This window comes from Hibiscus syriacus, unplaced genomic scaffold, assembly GCF_006381635.1.
Source record: "Hibiscus syriacus cultivar Baekdansim isolate YM2019G1 unplaced genomic scaffold, ASM638163v2 tig00112614_pilon, whole genome shotgun sequence".
Classification (NCBI taxonomy): domain Eukaryota; kingdom Viridiplantae; phylum Streptophyta; class Magnoliopsida; order Malvales; family Malvaceae; genus Hibiscus; species Hibiscus syriacus.
The window spans coordinates 724,497-741,574 of NW_024063369.1; the positions used below are offsets into that span (position 1 = coordinate 724,497).

Genomic DNA, 17,078 nt, shown 5'->3' on the forward strand with positions numbered 1-17,078 from the left:
AAATCAGGGTAAGTGACTAAATTGTAAATTTTGAAAACTATGTCGATTTTGAATCAAGTTAAAAGTTCAATGACTTAAATAGGAATAATTCCTTATTGGATTAGATGATAATTATGGAAATGTTAAAGGGTATAATAGTAATTTCACAAGGAAGATTTTTCCCCTCCTTTACATAGGAGATAACACGTAGAAATAAAGGGAGACAAGGTTCTAGTTCCAGAGTTCTCTTCTTCTCCTTTCTTCTTCACGTGTGGAAGCCAAGAGCAAAGGTAAGATTTCTTGTTGGTTAATATTTAACTGAATTTAAGACTGGGTTATGATCATTAGATGATAACTAAGCTTAAGGAAATCTTAGATTATCTTAAAACAATAAGAAGAGGAGTACATGAAGAATTAAAGAAAGGAAGTAGAAAAGTGAAATCTTGGATTAGAGTTCATAATAAGAATTGGAAGTGGGATTTGACTTTTCATCAAGCTAATTAAGGAATAGGAAGTGTTAGAATTAAAATTGGAACATGTTGGAATTTGAGTGAGATTCTTAAATTCCATATGGAGAATTGGATTTCTAAGTTTTAGAAGTATTGAATGGATAATAATTAGTTTAAGTAAGTGTATGCAAGTTAGGGATATAAAAGGAGGTGAAATATAAAGTGTTGAGAGGATTACAAAGAGATTTTCGTGCTAAAATAACATTTCTGGGCTATGTGCACCGATGCATCAAGGATAAATCCCATAAATTGTTCAAGGTGTATCGATGCACCTAAAGTGCATCGATGCACTCTTTTAAAATACGAAAATCGAATGCCATCAGTGCATCGATGAACAAGTAGTGCATCGATGCACCCCCTTAAATGTAAACATCGAATAGGATTTATGCATCGATGCAGGGTGTGGTGCATCGATGCATACCTTCATTAAAAGATGAAAATGGCTTTTCTTTTAGCCCAATGAATGATAGTTTAGAATATACTAATTAGTATACTGATAAATATCAATGAATTACTATGTAGATATAGAGCTTAAACAAGTTCCGGAACTTGGCAAGTAAGATCGATCAAGGAAAAATAGCAGATCGATATTGACTAGTGAGGCCAGGTGAGTGCATAATAGGGACATGTATTGATTAATGGAAATAGGACTTGCGATGAGTCTATTTCCTAGAATAATATGCATGAAGTCATGAATAAGATTATGTGTTTGTTATTATTATATGTGTTATATGTGATTATATGTTTTACATTAATTGTATGTATGCATAACTAAAAATATGGATATGCTTTGTATATGCTATAGGATTTGTGTAAAACACTGAAATGTAATAATGGAAGAACATGAAATAAATTATATGATAGAGACATAAGGAATGTAATGAACAAGTGAGCATAAAATAATTAAGTATAAGTCATATTACATGGTATAGGTGATTACACGAGAAAGGTTAGAAGACTCTATGATGATAGTATAAATTCGAGGGCCTATGTCTAAATAAGGATACATAAGTTATATAGGGAAGATTTATATAGCTAAAGAAAACTATGGTTTATAAATTATGTAAGTAAAATGGGAAGTGAGATAAGATAAGTAGAAATTATTCATAGGATAGAATGAGATTATTTGAACATGTATTATAACTTTATAAAGGATGACTTAGGCTAAATCATTATATGATATAAATATAGGGCATTACTATGTAAATTATATTAAAGAGACATGTTTACACGATTACAAGATATGATACATGACATTAGATATATGAAAGAGAAAGTATATGTGATATGAGAAAGTGAAACAAGTTAAATGAATATGAATCAAGTGAATATAAGAGATTAAAGCATAAATTATATGAAAAGATATAAGTCATAGGATATGAATAGTTTATAGGAACACAAGAGAAGTGTTATATGCCATGTGATACAATGAATACGAAATGATATGAGAATTTACATGAACTACGTGATTACATATATATGTGAATGAAGCTACGAGTTTATATGAATATGTGATATGTTTACATGATTATGAAAAATGATATAATAGATAATGCCTATGATATGTGTCATGAGAGCTAGGGGTATAGTTGGCATGCCAAGAGTCGAGGGTCTATGCGGTCCTTCGGGATATATATGTATTCTTTGGAACATGTATGAGGTCTCTGAGACACATATTTGGTCCTTATCATATGTATATGATTCTTAAGGAATTTTCTCAGGGACATCTTATATGGTACTTCGGTGCATTTCTACGTGGCACTTAGGTGCAATTCTACGTGGCACTTCGGTGCATTTATACGAGCTGTGGTGACAACATTAGTGCACAACCTCTATATACTCACATATTTATAGTTCTCACATGTGTACATGGGCTAATAACGAATATGATATAAAAGAACCTTGTATGATATTATGTACTTTGTTTGTAATCTTTATGGTGTGAAATGATATATGTGATATGATGGAGATGTGTATATAGCTTGGTTAAGAAGAATACGTACAAGAACATATGACTAAAAGATAAAGAATGAAATTAAGACTATTAAAGAGATAATGAGAAATTTATTGCATACGCTTTTATATGCTTTGTGATAGGAAATATGTTAATAGAATTATATGATGATATGTGTGTTTCTTTGTGAAACCATATGTATTTATATGATATGCAAAATGCAATATATATATATATATATATGTTTGGATGCATTTTATGGTTTATCATGACTATATGAAATGTACATAATAGAAATTAGTTATGATATACTATAGTCAGTTTGTTTACGCCTCACTAAGTCATCGATTGAGCGTGTGATTGTTTCACACGTAGGTTAAAGAAGCGAAGAAGAACAAGACATGTTAGCAACTCCCTTACAAAATTTTAGATCAGAAAATAGATAATTTAAAGGTGTTTGGTTAATTTGATTATAGTTGGCATGTACTAAATGATTGAGTTAAATATGCTCTGATCGATTTTGGTTATTGTATTCAGTTTATGTAAATAAAACGTTGTTATTTTAATGAAAGTTTTAAATTTTCTTTGAATTTTGTCAAGAGTCAAGGTTTGAAAAGTCAATGTGACACCTCATACTCGTATTCGGGTCGGGTACGTGTTGAGGGTGTTACATTTAATGGTATCAGAGCTAAGGTTTAGCCGATTCTAGGCATAAACCGAAGTCCAAAGTGTCATAAAATGTGTACATGCCAACACAGAGTGAAAAAATTTCTGATCTGATAGTGTAAGGAGTATGTTGTCTTGCTAATATAATAAGATTAGTTTAATATAGTAGAAATCTAATTATGAGACTTTCAAAGAAAGCGATGGGTGAACCTGATGGTAGTAGCAATTCACCTGCTCTGGCCAGGTAGGATGAAAAGCGGACACCTCAGGAAGTGCCTCATAAGACCAAAGACTGATTTTAGAAAGTTGAAATCATATTAGAATAGTGATAGAAAGTTTTCACAGGTTTGAATCGAAAAAGTGATATGAAGTATTCTTATTATTTCATGGATACGATAGAATATGGTGAACAAGTGTCACCATAAGAAAGTTAAAAGATCTAGGGATGTGGTTAGAATTTGTAGAGAGTTTGAGAATAAGTGCATCAGTGACAAGCGTATAAGATATATACAGCCGGAGTTTATGAGTTTGAAATAAAGGAATAGTACCGTGTATAAGCAAGAATGTGGATAGAATAAGGGTTTACATTTTAGATGGAAAGAGTTAGCGTTGGCTAACAAGATTATGTGATGGAAAAGGTATAGAAATTTAATATTTTGAGATGTTGTCAGGATAAGACAACCAAAGATGAGGTGGATTGGGATACAGTTGTATATTTTGATTATAATATGTGACGTAGTGAAGAAGGTGAGGATTCGTATGTTTGAGTAAAGCTAAGGATTGATAAGAAGATTTTAAGAATATGTACATCAATGATTAGTTTATAAGATAAAGGAAGTTAGAATGTTGAGTTGGAACAACGAAAATTTCATGGTGTAGGAGAGTAAGTGTGGATTTGATAAGTTAAGTAAACTATTGCTGAGATAATTCCGACTGAAAGGAATGCATATGAATGGTTCGATGAAGGTTTATGCTTTAGATTGGAATAATTGGTGCTGGCTAACATAATTATGTGATGATAAGTATATTAAAGTTAAAGGATCAAAAGATGACGTCAGGGTAAATTAACTAAGTATGGTGTGAATTGAGACATGATTATGTATTTTGATCACATAAATGTAAGGTAATGAAAGAGACAAGAGAATAGTAATGTATATGAATAAGAGTGTGGGTTGAATAAGTGAGTAAATTACACTAGTTGGATTTCAACTGAGAAGATGAATATGAGTAGTCTGATTAGGGCTTATGCCCTAAATTGGAAAATTGTTACTGATTAATTGTAATAGTATGGATAATAAAGTTATAAGATTTGAAGAAAATATAAAGTTAAGTTAATCAAGTATGATATGGATTTGGATATGGTTTTGATCATATAGATATGAAGTAGGCAAGGAAATAAGTATTTGTATGTTAAAAAAATGAATGATGATATGTGCATAAGAAGATTTTGATTTTAAAATGAATGAAATAATAAAGGGATAGGAAAAAATCAAAGATGGAGATTAAAAGATCAGGTATGACAAGAACAAGAGGTATATTGAGGTATAAGTTATAAGTTTGATATTGAAATGATACAATTTTCAATTATTAGAAGAACGAGAATGAATGAGGATTCTTTGAACAAATACCTAGGGGTTATATGAAAAGATGGTGTGTATAGTAATGCAGACAAGGATTCAGAAATGAGCAAAAGCTTGATTTATGTGCAAACACATAGAGAATGATGAAAAAGATCAATTGATCCATAATATTGAGGAATAAGGAGTGGGGTTACTGTCTATATAATGAATGATATTATATGGACTTATACAGATATGGACGTATATGAAGAATTGAATATGAGGAAATGGTAGGTTTGCTAGTGGTAACAAGAAAGATTAAGAAAGAAAGCAACATGAAAATATTAGAAGCCATGATATTATAAAGGTATGCAGTGAAAATTCGAGGACGAATTTTCTTTAAAGGAAGAGAGATTTGTAACATCCCAAAATCAGAGTAAGTGACTAAATTATAAATTTTGAAAACTATGTGCTCGATTTTGAATCAAGTTAAAAGTTTAATGACTTAAATAGGAATAATTCCTTATTGGATTAGATGATAATTATGAAAATGTTGAAGGGTATAATAGTAATTTCACAAGGAAGATTTTTTTCCCTCCTTTACATAGGAGATAACACGTAGAAATTAAGGGAGACAAGGTTCTAGTTCCAGAGTTCTCTTCTTCTCATTTCTTCTTCATATGTGGAAGCCAAGAGCAAAGGTAAGATTTCTTGTTGGTTAATATTTAATTGAATTTAAGACTGGGTTATGATCATTAGATGATAACTAAGCTTAAGGAAAGCTTAGATTATCTTAAAACAATAAGATGAGGAGTACATGAAGGATTAAAGAAAGTAAGTAAAAAAGTGAAATCTTGGATTAGAGTTCATAATAAGAATTGGAAGTGGGATTTGACTTGTCATCAAGCTAATTAAGGAATAGGAAGTGTTAGAATTAAAATTGGAACATGTTGGAATTTGAGTGAGATTCTTAAATTCCATATGGAGAATTGGATTTCTAAGTTTTAGAAGTATTGAATGGATAATAATTAGTTTAAGTAAGTGTATGCAAGTTAGGGATATAAAATGAGGTGAAATATAAAGTGTTGAGAGGATTATAAAGAGATTTTCGTTCTAAAATAACGTTTCTGGGCTATGTGCATCGATGCACATTCAATGTGCACCGATGCATCAAGGATAAATCCCAAAAATTGTTCAAGGTGTATCGATACACAAGTAGTGCATCGATGCACCCCCTTAAATGTAAACATCGAATAGGATTTATGCATCGATGCAGGGTGTGGTGCATCGATGCATACCTTTATTAAAAGATGAAAATGGCTTTTCTTTTAGCCCAATGAATGATAGTTTAGAATATATTAATTAGTATACTGATAAATATCAATGAATTACTATGTAGATACAGAGCTTAAACAAGTTCCGGAACTTGGCAATTAAGATCGATCAAGGAAAGATAGCAGATCGGTATTGACTAGTGAGGCCAGGTGAGTGCATAATAGGGACATGTATTGATTAATGGAAATAGGACTTGCGATGAGTCTATTTCCTAGAATAATATGCATGAAGTCATGAATAAGATTATGTGTTTGTTATTATTATATGTGTTATATGTGATTATATGTTTTACATTAATTGTATGTATACATAACTAAAAATATGGATATGCTTTGTATATGCTATAGGATTTGTGTAAAACACTAAAATGTAATAATGGAAGAACATGAAATAAATTATATGATAGAGACATAAGGAATGTAATGAACAAGTGAGCATAAAATAATCAAGTATAAGTCATATTACATGGTATAGGTGATTACACGAGAAAGGTTAGAAGACTCTATGATGATAGTATAAATTCGAGAGCCTATGCCTAAATAAGGATACATAAGTTATATAGGGAAGATTTATATAGTTAAAGAAAACTATGGTTTATAAATTATGTAAGTAAAAGGGGAAGTGAGATATGATAAGTAAAATTTATTCATAGGATAAAATGAGATTATTTGAACATGTATTATAACTTTATAAAGGATGACTTATGCTAAATCATTATATGATATAAATATAGGGCATTACTATGTAAATTATATTAAAGAGACATGTTTACACGATTACAAGATATGATATAGGACATTAGATATATGAAAGAGAAAGTATATGTGATATGAGAAAGTGAAAAAAATTAAATGATATTGAATCAAGTGAATATAAGAGATTAAAGCATAAATTATACGAAAAGATATAAGTCATAGGATATGATTGGTTTATAGGAACACAATAGAAGTGTTATATGCCATGTGATACAATGAATATGAAATGATATGAGAATTTACATGAACTACGTGATTACATGTATATATGAATGAAGCTACGAGTTTATATGAATATGTGATATGTTTACATGATTATGAAAAATGATATAATAGATAATGCCCATGATATGTGTCATGAGAGCTAGGGGTATAGTTGGCATGCCAAGAGTCGAGGGTCTACGCGGTCCTTCGAGATATATATGTATTCTTTGGAACATGTATGAGGTCTCTGAGACACATATTTGGTCCTTAGCATATGTATATGATTCTTAAGGAATTTTCTACGTGGTCCTTAGGGACATCTTATATGGCACTTCGGTGCATTTCTACGTGGCACTTCGGTGCAATTCTACGTGGCACTTCGGTGCATTTATACGAGCTGTGGTGACAGCATTAGTGCACAACCTCTATAGACTCACATATCTATAGTTCTCACATGTGTACATAGGCTAATAAAGAAGATGATATAAAAGAACCTTGTATGATATTGTGTGCTTTGTTTGTAATCTTTTTGGTGTGAAATGATATATGTGATATGATTGAGATGTGTATATAGCTTGGTTAAGAAGAATAGGTACAAGAACATATGACTAAAATATAAAGAATGAAATTAAGACTATTAAAGAGATAATGAGAAATTTATTACATACGCTTTATATGCTTTGTGATAGGAAATATGTTAATAGAATTATATGATGATATGTGTGTTTCTTTGTGAAACCATATGTATGTATATGATATGCAAAATGCAATAAGTATATATATATATATATATATATATATATATATATATATATATATATATATATATATATATATGTTTGGATGCATTTTATGGTTTATCATGACTACATGAAATGTGCATAATAGAAATTAGTTATGATATGCTATAGTCAATTTGTTTACGCCTCACTAAGTCATCGACTGAGCGTGTGATTGTTTCACACGTAGGTTAAAGAAGCGAGAAGAGAAGCGAATAAGAGCAAGACATGTTAGCAACTCCCTTACAAAATTTCAGATCAAAAAATATATAATTTAAAGGTGTTTGGTTAATTTGATTATAGTTGGCAAGTACTAAATGATTGAGTTAAATATGCTCTGATCGATTTTGGTTATTGTGGTCAGTTTATGTAAATAAAACGTTGTTATTTTAATGAAAGTTTTAAATTTTCTTTGAATTTTGTCAAGAGTCAAGATTTGAAAAGTCAACGTGACACCTCAGACTCGTATTCGGGTCGGATACGGGTTGAGGGTGTTACAAAGAGTATATTTTCTTAGGTTATATACAATAATAATCAACAAAAAATCTTAAAAAGAATCAAGATAATATAATTTTTTCAATGAAATAATATTGTGATTTAAGGAATGGGATCATAATATTTCACTTCCTTCCAAAATTTTCATGTCCCTAAATTATATTCATATTATTAGTTTATTGATTTTTTTATATATTTTAAATAGCAATTCATAATTGATATTTTAACCATTAATGAATCTTTAAATTGTATGAACACATAAATGCTATATATCATATAATATATATTTGATTTTTATAGATCACGTGATCTGTTACATATCATGTCAAAAGATTAATTCAAGGTCTATATGACCCATTATGAATGTAATACCCAAAATTTGACTAGTGACTAAGATGTAAATTTTTAAAGTTTTGTGACTATAGTGTAAACTTTGAAAAGTTTAGGGACAAAAAATGTAATTTTAAAAAATTATATATTTTAGTCTGTAAATGAACAGTTTGGCCTAAAACAATGATTTTTTTTGTAGGAATCATATTTTCGATACGAGATTTGTGTTAAAAACTATAAAGCGATAAAGTTCGGTACTGAAATCGGATAATTAAATCGAACCAAAATTTTAAAAAAATTTGAAGGATGATAGAAAATGGTTGGACATATTATCTCCATATTTTAGATCAAATAAATTTGGCTCTGAACAGTGTAATTTTTCAGATTTGACTTAACAGTAGAATTTTAGTGACTAAAATATAATTTTTTGAAAATTGCATGGCCAAAGTATAAATTCAAAGCCAAATTGATTCATCTTTGACCAAGGAATATTTTAATGGAGGAAATGGCAATGACAATTGGTAATTTTTAAGATTCATTAATGGCATTTTTGGAATTTTTCATAATTGAATAAAAAATTGAATTATAATAATTTAAAGACAAGTGTATAGGCTAATTTAATGTTAGAATAATCAAGAAATTAACCATTTTCAGCTTGTTGTTCTTCTCTTGGCCAAACCACCTTGCTGAAGGTAAGAAAATTTTTGTTTTGATATTTGAAGTTATACACTTGATTTTTAGATTAAGCAATTGGATATAGTATTAATCTACATGAAATTCTCTATCATTTGGTACCAATATTTCATGGTGAAGACGTTTGTGTGTTGAGATTGAAAATTAGGGTTTATGTAGGATTTTTGGATTTTGAAGAATTGAAGAAGAATTTTGATGTTTTTAAGGTTGGAGATTAATTCTAAGACATGTATGATGATTAATTTGATGTGTACATGTTTGTATACTATTTGGCCTAGTTAGGGTTTTTGGAAATGTTGGGATTTTGATGTCATTTGATGTTGTTATGATTAGAATAACATGAATTTAATCTAAGGATGTTGAATTCATGCTTGAAATGAAATGAAAATCAAGTCATAAAAGACTTGTTATATTCTGCCATAAGGGGAAATTAGGGGGGAAATATTGAAAAATTTCCTAGGTCTAGAAATTATATTATAAGTGTTCTATGTATTTTGGAAATCAGTTTGGATCCATTTAGAAGTTTGAGTTAGTAAAAGAGCTAATATACAAGTTTTAATAATTGTGGGACATTATTGCATAAATGTGATAGATGGTGTGTTAATGCTGAATTTTAATATTAGAAATGCTAGAATTTTAAGTTAGAAAGTTGATTGGATCTAAATTTCAAGTTTGCTAAAGCTTGAGGGTGAAATTAAAAAAGTCTCAATATTATAGGTACTTGATTTCAAGTTTATTAAATGTGGAAGTATCATTTAGGTAATTATTGCAATGCTGGAAATTATATTTAGTATGATGATTTTTGAGTTTAATTATTAAGTTGAGAATTAATTGCAAGTTTATCAAGTTGTGTGGTTGAAATTGAAAAATCTAAGAAATTTTAGGATGAAATTATAAGATTTTGAATGTTTAAGTGTTGATTTGAATATTTTAGTAAGGTACTGGAAATTTTATGTGATTAATGTAAAACGATTATCATGGTAAAGGGTCATTATGAATTAAATGAGAAAGTTAATATGAATTCTAAAAAGAATTCATAATTTATGGCTTTATGGTATAATTGACAAAAATTGAAGGGTTTATAGTGGAAATAAATATTCATGGGATTGAATAAACATTTTGAGAAGTTTGAAATTATGAAGGAGGTATGATTCAGTTTTATATCGATTCACGTATTGATTTTATTTCTATCGAATTTTATAATTTTGTTTAGATTATGTTAGTTTGATTCTAACATATAGTTTGAATATTTTATATTATTATATAATATCGTCAGACCACAATAAATTTAGTGATCCAAGTAGTTTGAAATGGAAGGAAAAGTGTGAGATCGAGAAGAATATTATGGAGAAGGTTCGGTGGTGAGGCAAATGTGAGTGCATTTAATTTGTATTTATGTTATTGAACAAACATTGACTTGCGATGAGTCAGTGTCGGAGTTACGTTAAAAAGTGACTCATAGTGCGTGTGTGAAGTATGATTCAAGCCTATATGTTCAATCGGTAAGCTAATAGAATTAATGAATAAATTAAGGATACAAGTTGATGAAATTTGCCCATAAATTATGTTATATACAGTAAGTTTAGAAAATTACCAGAAATTCTAAAAAATAATTGAAGGATGAATCTTATACCATTGGATTTCGTATATCAGTATAGTTTCGTTTAAAACAAACGAAAACTAATTTCGAGGAGTATACAAAAAGATATGAATTTTTAATCGGTGATATGTCAGAAAACAGGGTAACAGATTTTGCCCAAAACAACTTTTGTCAGTCAACTTTGAAAATTTGCTATAAAATGTACAAGCGAAAACAGACATAGTGCCTTATATGGTTAAATCCTATTCGAGTCTAGTTTTTATTAGTTCAAACGGAATAATTTTTCAGTCTATATATTAATACATAATAATATTTATTTAAAGGTAGTGCAAACTATCATAATATGAAATTTTGATAAATAGTGTAGTTGAAACAATGATTAAACCTAAAGCTTAGTAATGATTATATTTTGATTTATAAGTAAAGTGTTAAAATGAGTACATTAATTTATTCGATTAAATTGATTGATGACGACTTGTGATAAGTCAACCTCATATTATTTTAAAGTACGCTTTCTGTTTTAAATACTAGTTATTTATATAATGTTCGCACGAAAATTTTATGAATGATTAGGGTATGAACTGTCCTAAATGTATTATTATTTTTATGAGAATGATATTAGAAAATGTCACCGATTGAAAATGTTGAATTATAAATGAATGAAATATGATATGAAAACCCATTGTATGTTGCATTGAGAGTTGTGGGTACATGAGGTGGAGTGATTCTAATATACTGGGGTGTTGCCTGAAGGTGCACTAGTATATATTCTAATGTGATTGCCCTTTGTGTGCACATTACGATTTTGATATGATAGCAATACGTGTGCTTATATGTTATGATTTTGATATACTGTGGTGTACTGGTGGGTGCACTAGTATATATATATATATATATATATTTTCTGATGCGATAACACTATGTGTGCTCATTTCTGATGTGATATATTGTGATGTTACCGGTGGGTACACTAATATATATTTGGATGTGATTACCCTTTGTGTGCATATTATGATTCTGATGTGATAACACTCGTCTGACTCACGTACCTTGTATTCTCTTACATATACATTGGGTTATAACAGTAAATGTGAAAGTTATGACAGGAATATGAAATAATGGAATATAGAACTGAAGTGAAAGTTATGAAATATGTTCGAATGAAAAATATGTCAGAATGAAAGGAATATGATGTTTTTTATATTTAATGATGATTTACGTTATTTTTTTATAAAATTATGAGATGATGATTTTTAGGTTTTCAAGAGGAAAACAACATGAATAACCTGGTTTGAAAGTTTTAATACTTTTATTTTAATTTTAATTTTATGTTTATAATGTTTTATGAAATCTTATGTTTTATCTCATTTTAGCTATATTATTACCTCACTAAGTTTTACTTAGCGCGTGATAATTTTCATGTGTAAGTTTGAGTAAAGAAAAAAACGTGAAGTGAGGAGCATACCAACATCTTGTGGAAATCAAACCTACCGACAATATCAGTAAGACATCCTAATTTTGATTTATTAGTGGTATATACATTATATATGTTGGGTTACTTTATTATTTTTATATTAAAAAGGGGTATGAAATAATAATTTAGAATCGTTTTAATGTTTGGTTAATTTCAGTTATGATCGTATTTATGAATGAATATTATGAATGGTTTTAAATGGGTTTAAACCAAACAACATTAGGCAGTTGTATATAGATATGAACCAATATGAAACTACCTAATTGCTGTATAAAATCAACTTTGTTTAGAACGATAAATTATTATGTTATGACTATGCATACTAATGGAAAACTTTTTTAAATGATAAAAATAATATTTTAAACCGAAACAAAAAAAATTTAAGCATTTAGACTCATCAAATTTTTGTTGAATTGATGTAACATTTTTAACTCGTATTACGAGACACATACGAGCTATGGGTGTTACAATGAAAATAAGATATTTGAGTTAAAATAAAAATATGACTTAAGTATATCATATGTCCCTAAACTATAACTTTCATTTTAAATTATTCCTTAAACTTTTAAATATTTTAATTTCATCCCCAAACTATGACTCTCATTCTAAAATAGTTCTTAAACTTTTAAACATTCTAATTCCATCCCTAAACCATGACCCATTTCCTAAATTAGTCCACAAACTTTTGAATATTCCAAATTTATCCTCAAATTTATCCAAATATTTAATTAGTTTCAACCATAATTTAACCTAACTTTTGTTTTTTTCAAACGTATAATAATATAACTTGGCCTAACGATTTTATTAACGAGGGACGTGATTAGTATATACATGTAGCTTGGGATGAAATTGGAATATTCAAAAGTTTGTAGACCAATTTAGAATGAAAGTCATAGTATGGGGATAAAATTGAAATATTCAAAAGTTTGAGTACTAATTTAGAATGATAATTTTAGTGATAAAATTAGAACATTTAAAAGTTTAGGGACCAATTTAAAATAAGGGTCCTACTTTAAGGACATGTTATGCAATTAACTAAAAATATATATAAAAAAAATTGCCTACTAATGCATTCCACACGTGCAGCTGACAAAAAACAATGTTGCTACACTAAATTCTAAACAAAACGTTAAAAGAATAGACTGTTTGGACTCATGCACCATTCTTCCCCCGAAAGCAGTGATAATGGCATTTCTGAGTCATCCAAGCTCAACCCTAGTTTCCGAGAAATTATTTGAAGGATCTGGTTGATCTCGTAATATGTAGTTCTAACTAATATTATTTATTCATATCATTTTTTTAAAATAATTTGTGGTTTTTTTATTGGACCATGTATAACTCGATGAGTCGGGATCATTTAATAAATTTTTTTTAGTGAGACTACAGAAGACGTGATGAGTCGGACTATCTAAATTTTTTCCTAGTTTTCATCCTCCTCCTCACTTTTCAATGCTCTATTCATTTCCCCGATCTGTCCGTATTACAAATCCCGCACCAGCACCATTTCCAGGCAACTCAACTCTCTCATGGAAATCATTAACGTTTCCGAAAAGGCCAAATCTCAAGAGCCATATTTGTAAACTATTCAGTGTCTGGTTGGCGATTCGGACAAAATGTAACGAGGCGAATGGTAAGTAAAGGCCAAATGAAAGACAATGTTTCCGGACATTCCCAGAGTGAATATCTTGTTAGTAACAAGGAACAAGAACTATGTCGATCACATGGTAGAAAGCCGCCATCGTAGTTCGAAATAAATGCGAAGCAACAGGGAATAGCCTCGAAACAGCTTAGCGGAACAAGGGGGATATCGATCTACGATGACGACTAGGAAAAGGGGGGAGAGTTTACATAGAGTGATTGTCGTTTTAAACGGAGAAAAAGTCGCCGCCGCTGACAAGCAAGGCCTTGTGCCGCTGCTGAGGGCCTCGAAATATGCTAGTAATAACAAGGTGGATGAGATTTTAGCTCTAACCCTTCTCCCCGTTGAAGGGTCCGGACCGTCTTCGAGCAAACGTTACCATGGAGATCATAGGTGCAATTATGCATGTGGAGATGATCCGTACATCAGGTTCCTTCGTCATCAAGTAAGCCAAAAGAAGGAGGATTACATGCGAATTTTCAGACCCTTTTATGAAAGATTCAAAAGCAATGGAGTGAGTCTTTTAGCTATTCCTTTGTTGCTATGTTACTCGGACTCGTGTGTGAGAGTAGAATACGGATAAAAGCGACTCGGAATACGTTGATTTTGATTGTATAAACCAACTTAATCTTGTATTGCAGGTGAAGTTTCCGGTTAAGGTTGCTGCAGGCTACCAGCCAAAGGATATCATAATTGAAGAGGCCAACAATGTTGGGGCCACTTGGATTATTCTTGATAGGTTTAATTCCTTATTCCTCTGTTCTGGTACACTATGTATTTTAGCTAGCTTGAAGAGCTTCAAATTTGCTCTTGCAGTTCCTTTGCAAAGCACTTGACTTTCCGGCTGATAGGAGTCGAATGTAATGTATCATTGGTGACCGATGGAGAAGGCGCCGTTGTCGATGATCATTGGACAACAGAGGATGAGTCGTCACACAGCTTAATGCTCATGGAAGAAGTAATCCATAATCCCAAGTCCCCAAAGATGATGAAGGGATCGTCATCGACATCGCAAGTGAAGCCGGTCGAAAACGAAACAGAGTCGGAGCCACTTAAGGAAAACGAAACTCCGAAACAAGTCGAGCGCACCAAAACAGGTCATAACCTTCCATGTAGCAACATCAGCCCACAACAGCTAAGCTGGGAAGTGATTTCGGAAATAACAAAGAGATTTTCGACAAGGGCTAGCAATGACCGTGACAAGAACTACAGCACATATATGGGATGTCTTGACCAACGATCTGTATTAGTAAAGAGGCTTGGGCCACACTCTACAACCATTCTTGAGGCAGAAATGAGAGCGGCCTCGTGTATGAACCACAAGAACATATCGGTTATCACGGGTTACCATCAGAGCGAAAACGGAACGATTTTAATCTTTCCCCTGCTACAAGGAATGACATTAGACAGATACATTTGGGGTGAGTAGTGAGTACTGTAAATACAATACTTCCTTTTGAATTTTCATATTCAATTTGCTGAAGGCTTCATTCGTCTTGCAGGCTCGGAAAGAAGGGAGCTGAAATTCGAAGCTAGACTTAAGATTGCCATAACTATAGCACAAGGTGTCCGATACATGCACGAAGAATGTCCGCAATGGCCCGTTGTCCATGGCGAATTGCAGCCCCGCAGCATTTTCATAAGGCGTGATTTGCAGCCTATGGTAAAGCATCTTAAATCGAAATTTGTTACGAGGCGTATATCATCTTCGAATTCTCTAATCGTGCCGTTCATTTTCCTATCAGATTTCTGGCTTTGGAAAGGCTGCATGGCTTCATAATGAACAACTATCATTCAACTCCAAGAATAGGTATACATCCACTCTCATCAGAAGCTTCTTGCTTTATGTGTTTTTTCTTGAGCAATCAGCTTAAAGCAACTTTTGTTGATGAAGATGCCTAATGGATCCTCTAGACCATGAAACAATGGAACTGGTGAAAAGCGATGTCCTTTCGTTTGGAGTTCTGCTATTGAGACTGTTTTGCCGAACATCGGCACCCGAGGACGACAAAAGCTTAATCGAGCGGGTTAGTAGTCTGTTCTCCGTTTCTCGTTCGATCCCTAGCTTTGTTTCAGCCTCATCGAGACCGTAACATTCAATTCTATACGGAAATGGCAGGCCCGGCCTTTGATGCTGAAAAGAAAATTCTATGAGCTATTGGACGAAGACTCAGAGTGCTGGGACATGCATGGAATTTACAGAGTCATGGCTGCTGCAACTGCTTGTACAAGGACCAAGCCAATTTCTAGACCCTATATGACTCAAGTAATCAGAACCCTTCCTTGAATTACAGCCATGGCTTACAAATCACCATTTTTGCTTTGTTTAAACACCAAATTTAACAGGTAATCAGCCTTCTTAAGGGAGAGCATTTTTGTAACATGCAATCGTCTCCATCGGACAGCAGCACGTAAAGAAGAACCAGAAATCAGTGATGCCATCTTCTAGCTTTTACAATTGAGTACCAGAAGAATTATAGTTCTTGAATGAATATCCCTACACCATTATCATCTTTGTTAACTTTTTACTTTGTTCATATAGAAACATAAAGCAAACTTTTTTCAACAATTCTTTTTGTCAAATTACAGAGGTAATTGCATTGATTTCAAAGACAACTTACATTTCTTTGGAGCTAACAAATGAAAAGGAATACATTTATATAGATGTTGGGGTAAAGTACATTATAGGTCACTAAACTACACTCAAATGACCATTTTGGTCACTGAACTTTAAAAAATTTAAAATTGTCATTAAATTTATCGAACTGTTACAATATGATAGTTAAACTTTATTTACAAAATGGTAATTAAAGTAATTGAACTGTTGCAAAATGGTCATTAAATTTATTGAACTTTTACTTTATTATAACATTGCATGACTATTTTATAGCAGCTCAATAAATTTAATGACTATTTTGTAACTTTTGAAAGTTCAGTGATCATATAACATTTAGGACAAAGTACACCAGAGGTGCTGAATTATGTAAAAATAATTTTTTTGTCAGTGATCTTTCAAATGTCACAAAATGGTTATTACACTTCTCAAACGGTTATTGTAACACCCTTAACCTATATGCGTACCCGAATGCGAGTCAAAGATGTTACAA

General features: G+C 31.2%; 1 protein-coding gene and 1 long non-coding RNA gene across 2 annotated transcripts; both read left to right on the forward strand.

Moving 5' to 3' along the window:
• Positions 1-14,149: 14,149 nt before the first annotated feature.
• LOC120182008 (putative U-box domain-containing protein 50) lies at positions 14,150-15,845 on the forward strand. Its single transcript, XM_039187032.1, has 5 exons — positions 14,150-14,416; positions 14,613-14,710; positions 14,788-15,392; positions 15,474-15,634; positions 15,717-15,845. Exons 1-5 carry the CDS (start codon positions 14,150-14,152, stop codon positions 15,843-15,845), a joined length of 1,260 nt encoding a protein of 419 aa, XP_039042963.1.
• A 56-nt stretch (positions 15,846-15,901) lies between these two features.
• LOC120182084 lies at positions 15,902-16,396 on the forward strand. Its single transcript, XR_005521803.1, has 3 exons — positions 15,902-15,998; positions 16,091-16,237; positions 16,318-16,396. It is a non-coding gene; the product is annotated as an uncharacterized LOC120182084 (long non-coding RNA).
• The last annotated feature ends 682 nt before the right edge of the window (positions 16,397-17,078 follow it).

What these genes read in the sequence shown, in the direction of transcription:
- LOC120182008 (XM_039187032.1), top strand. Translation starts at nt 14,150, where the DNA reads ATGACGACTAGGAAAAGGGGGGAGAGTTTACATAGAGTGATTGTCGTT. An exon ending in TCAGGTTCCTTCGTCATCAA is followed by an intron (nt 14,417 to 14,612) that starts GTAAGCCAAAAG and finishes CTTGTATTGCAG; the next exon opens with GTGAAGTTTCCGGTTAAGGT. An exon ending in ATTAGACAGATACATTTGGG is followed by an intron (nt 15,393 to 15,473) that starts GTGAGTAGTGAG and finishes TTCGTCTTGCAG; the next exon opens with GCTCGGAAAGAAGGGAGCTG.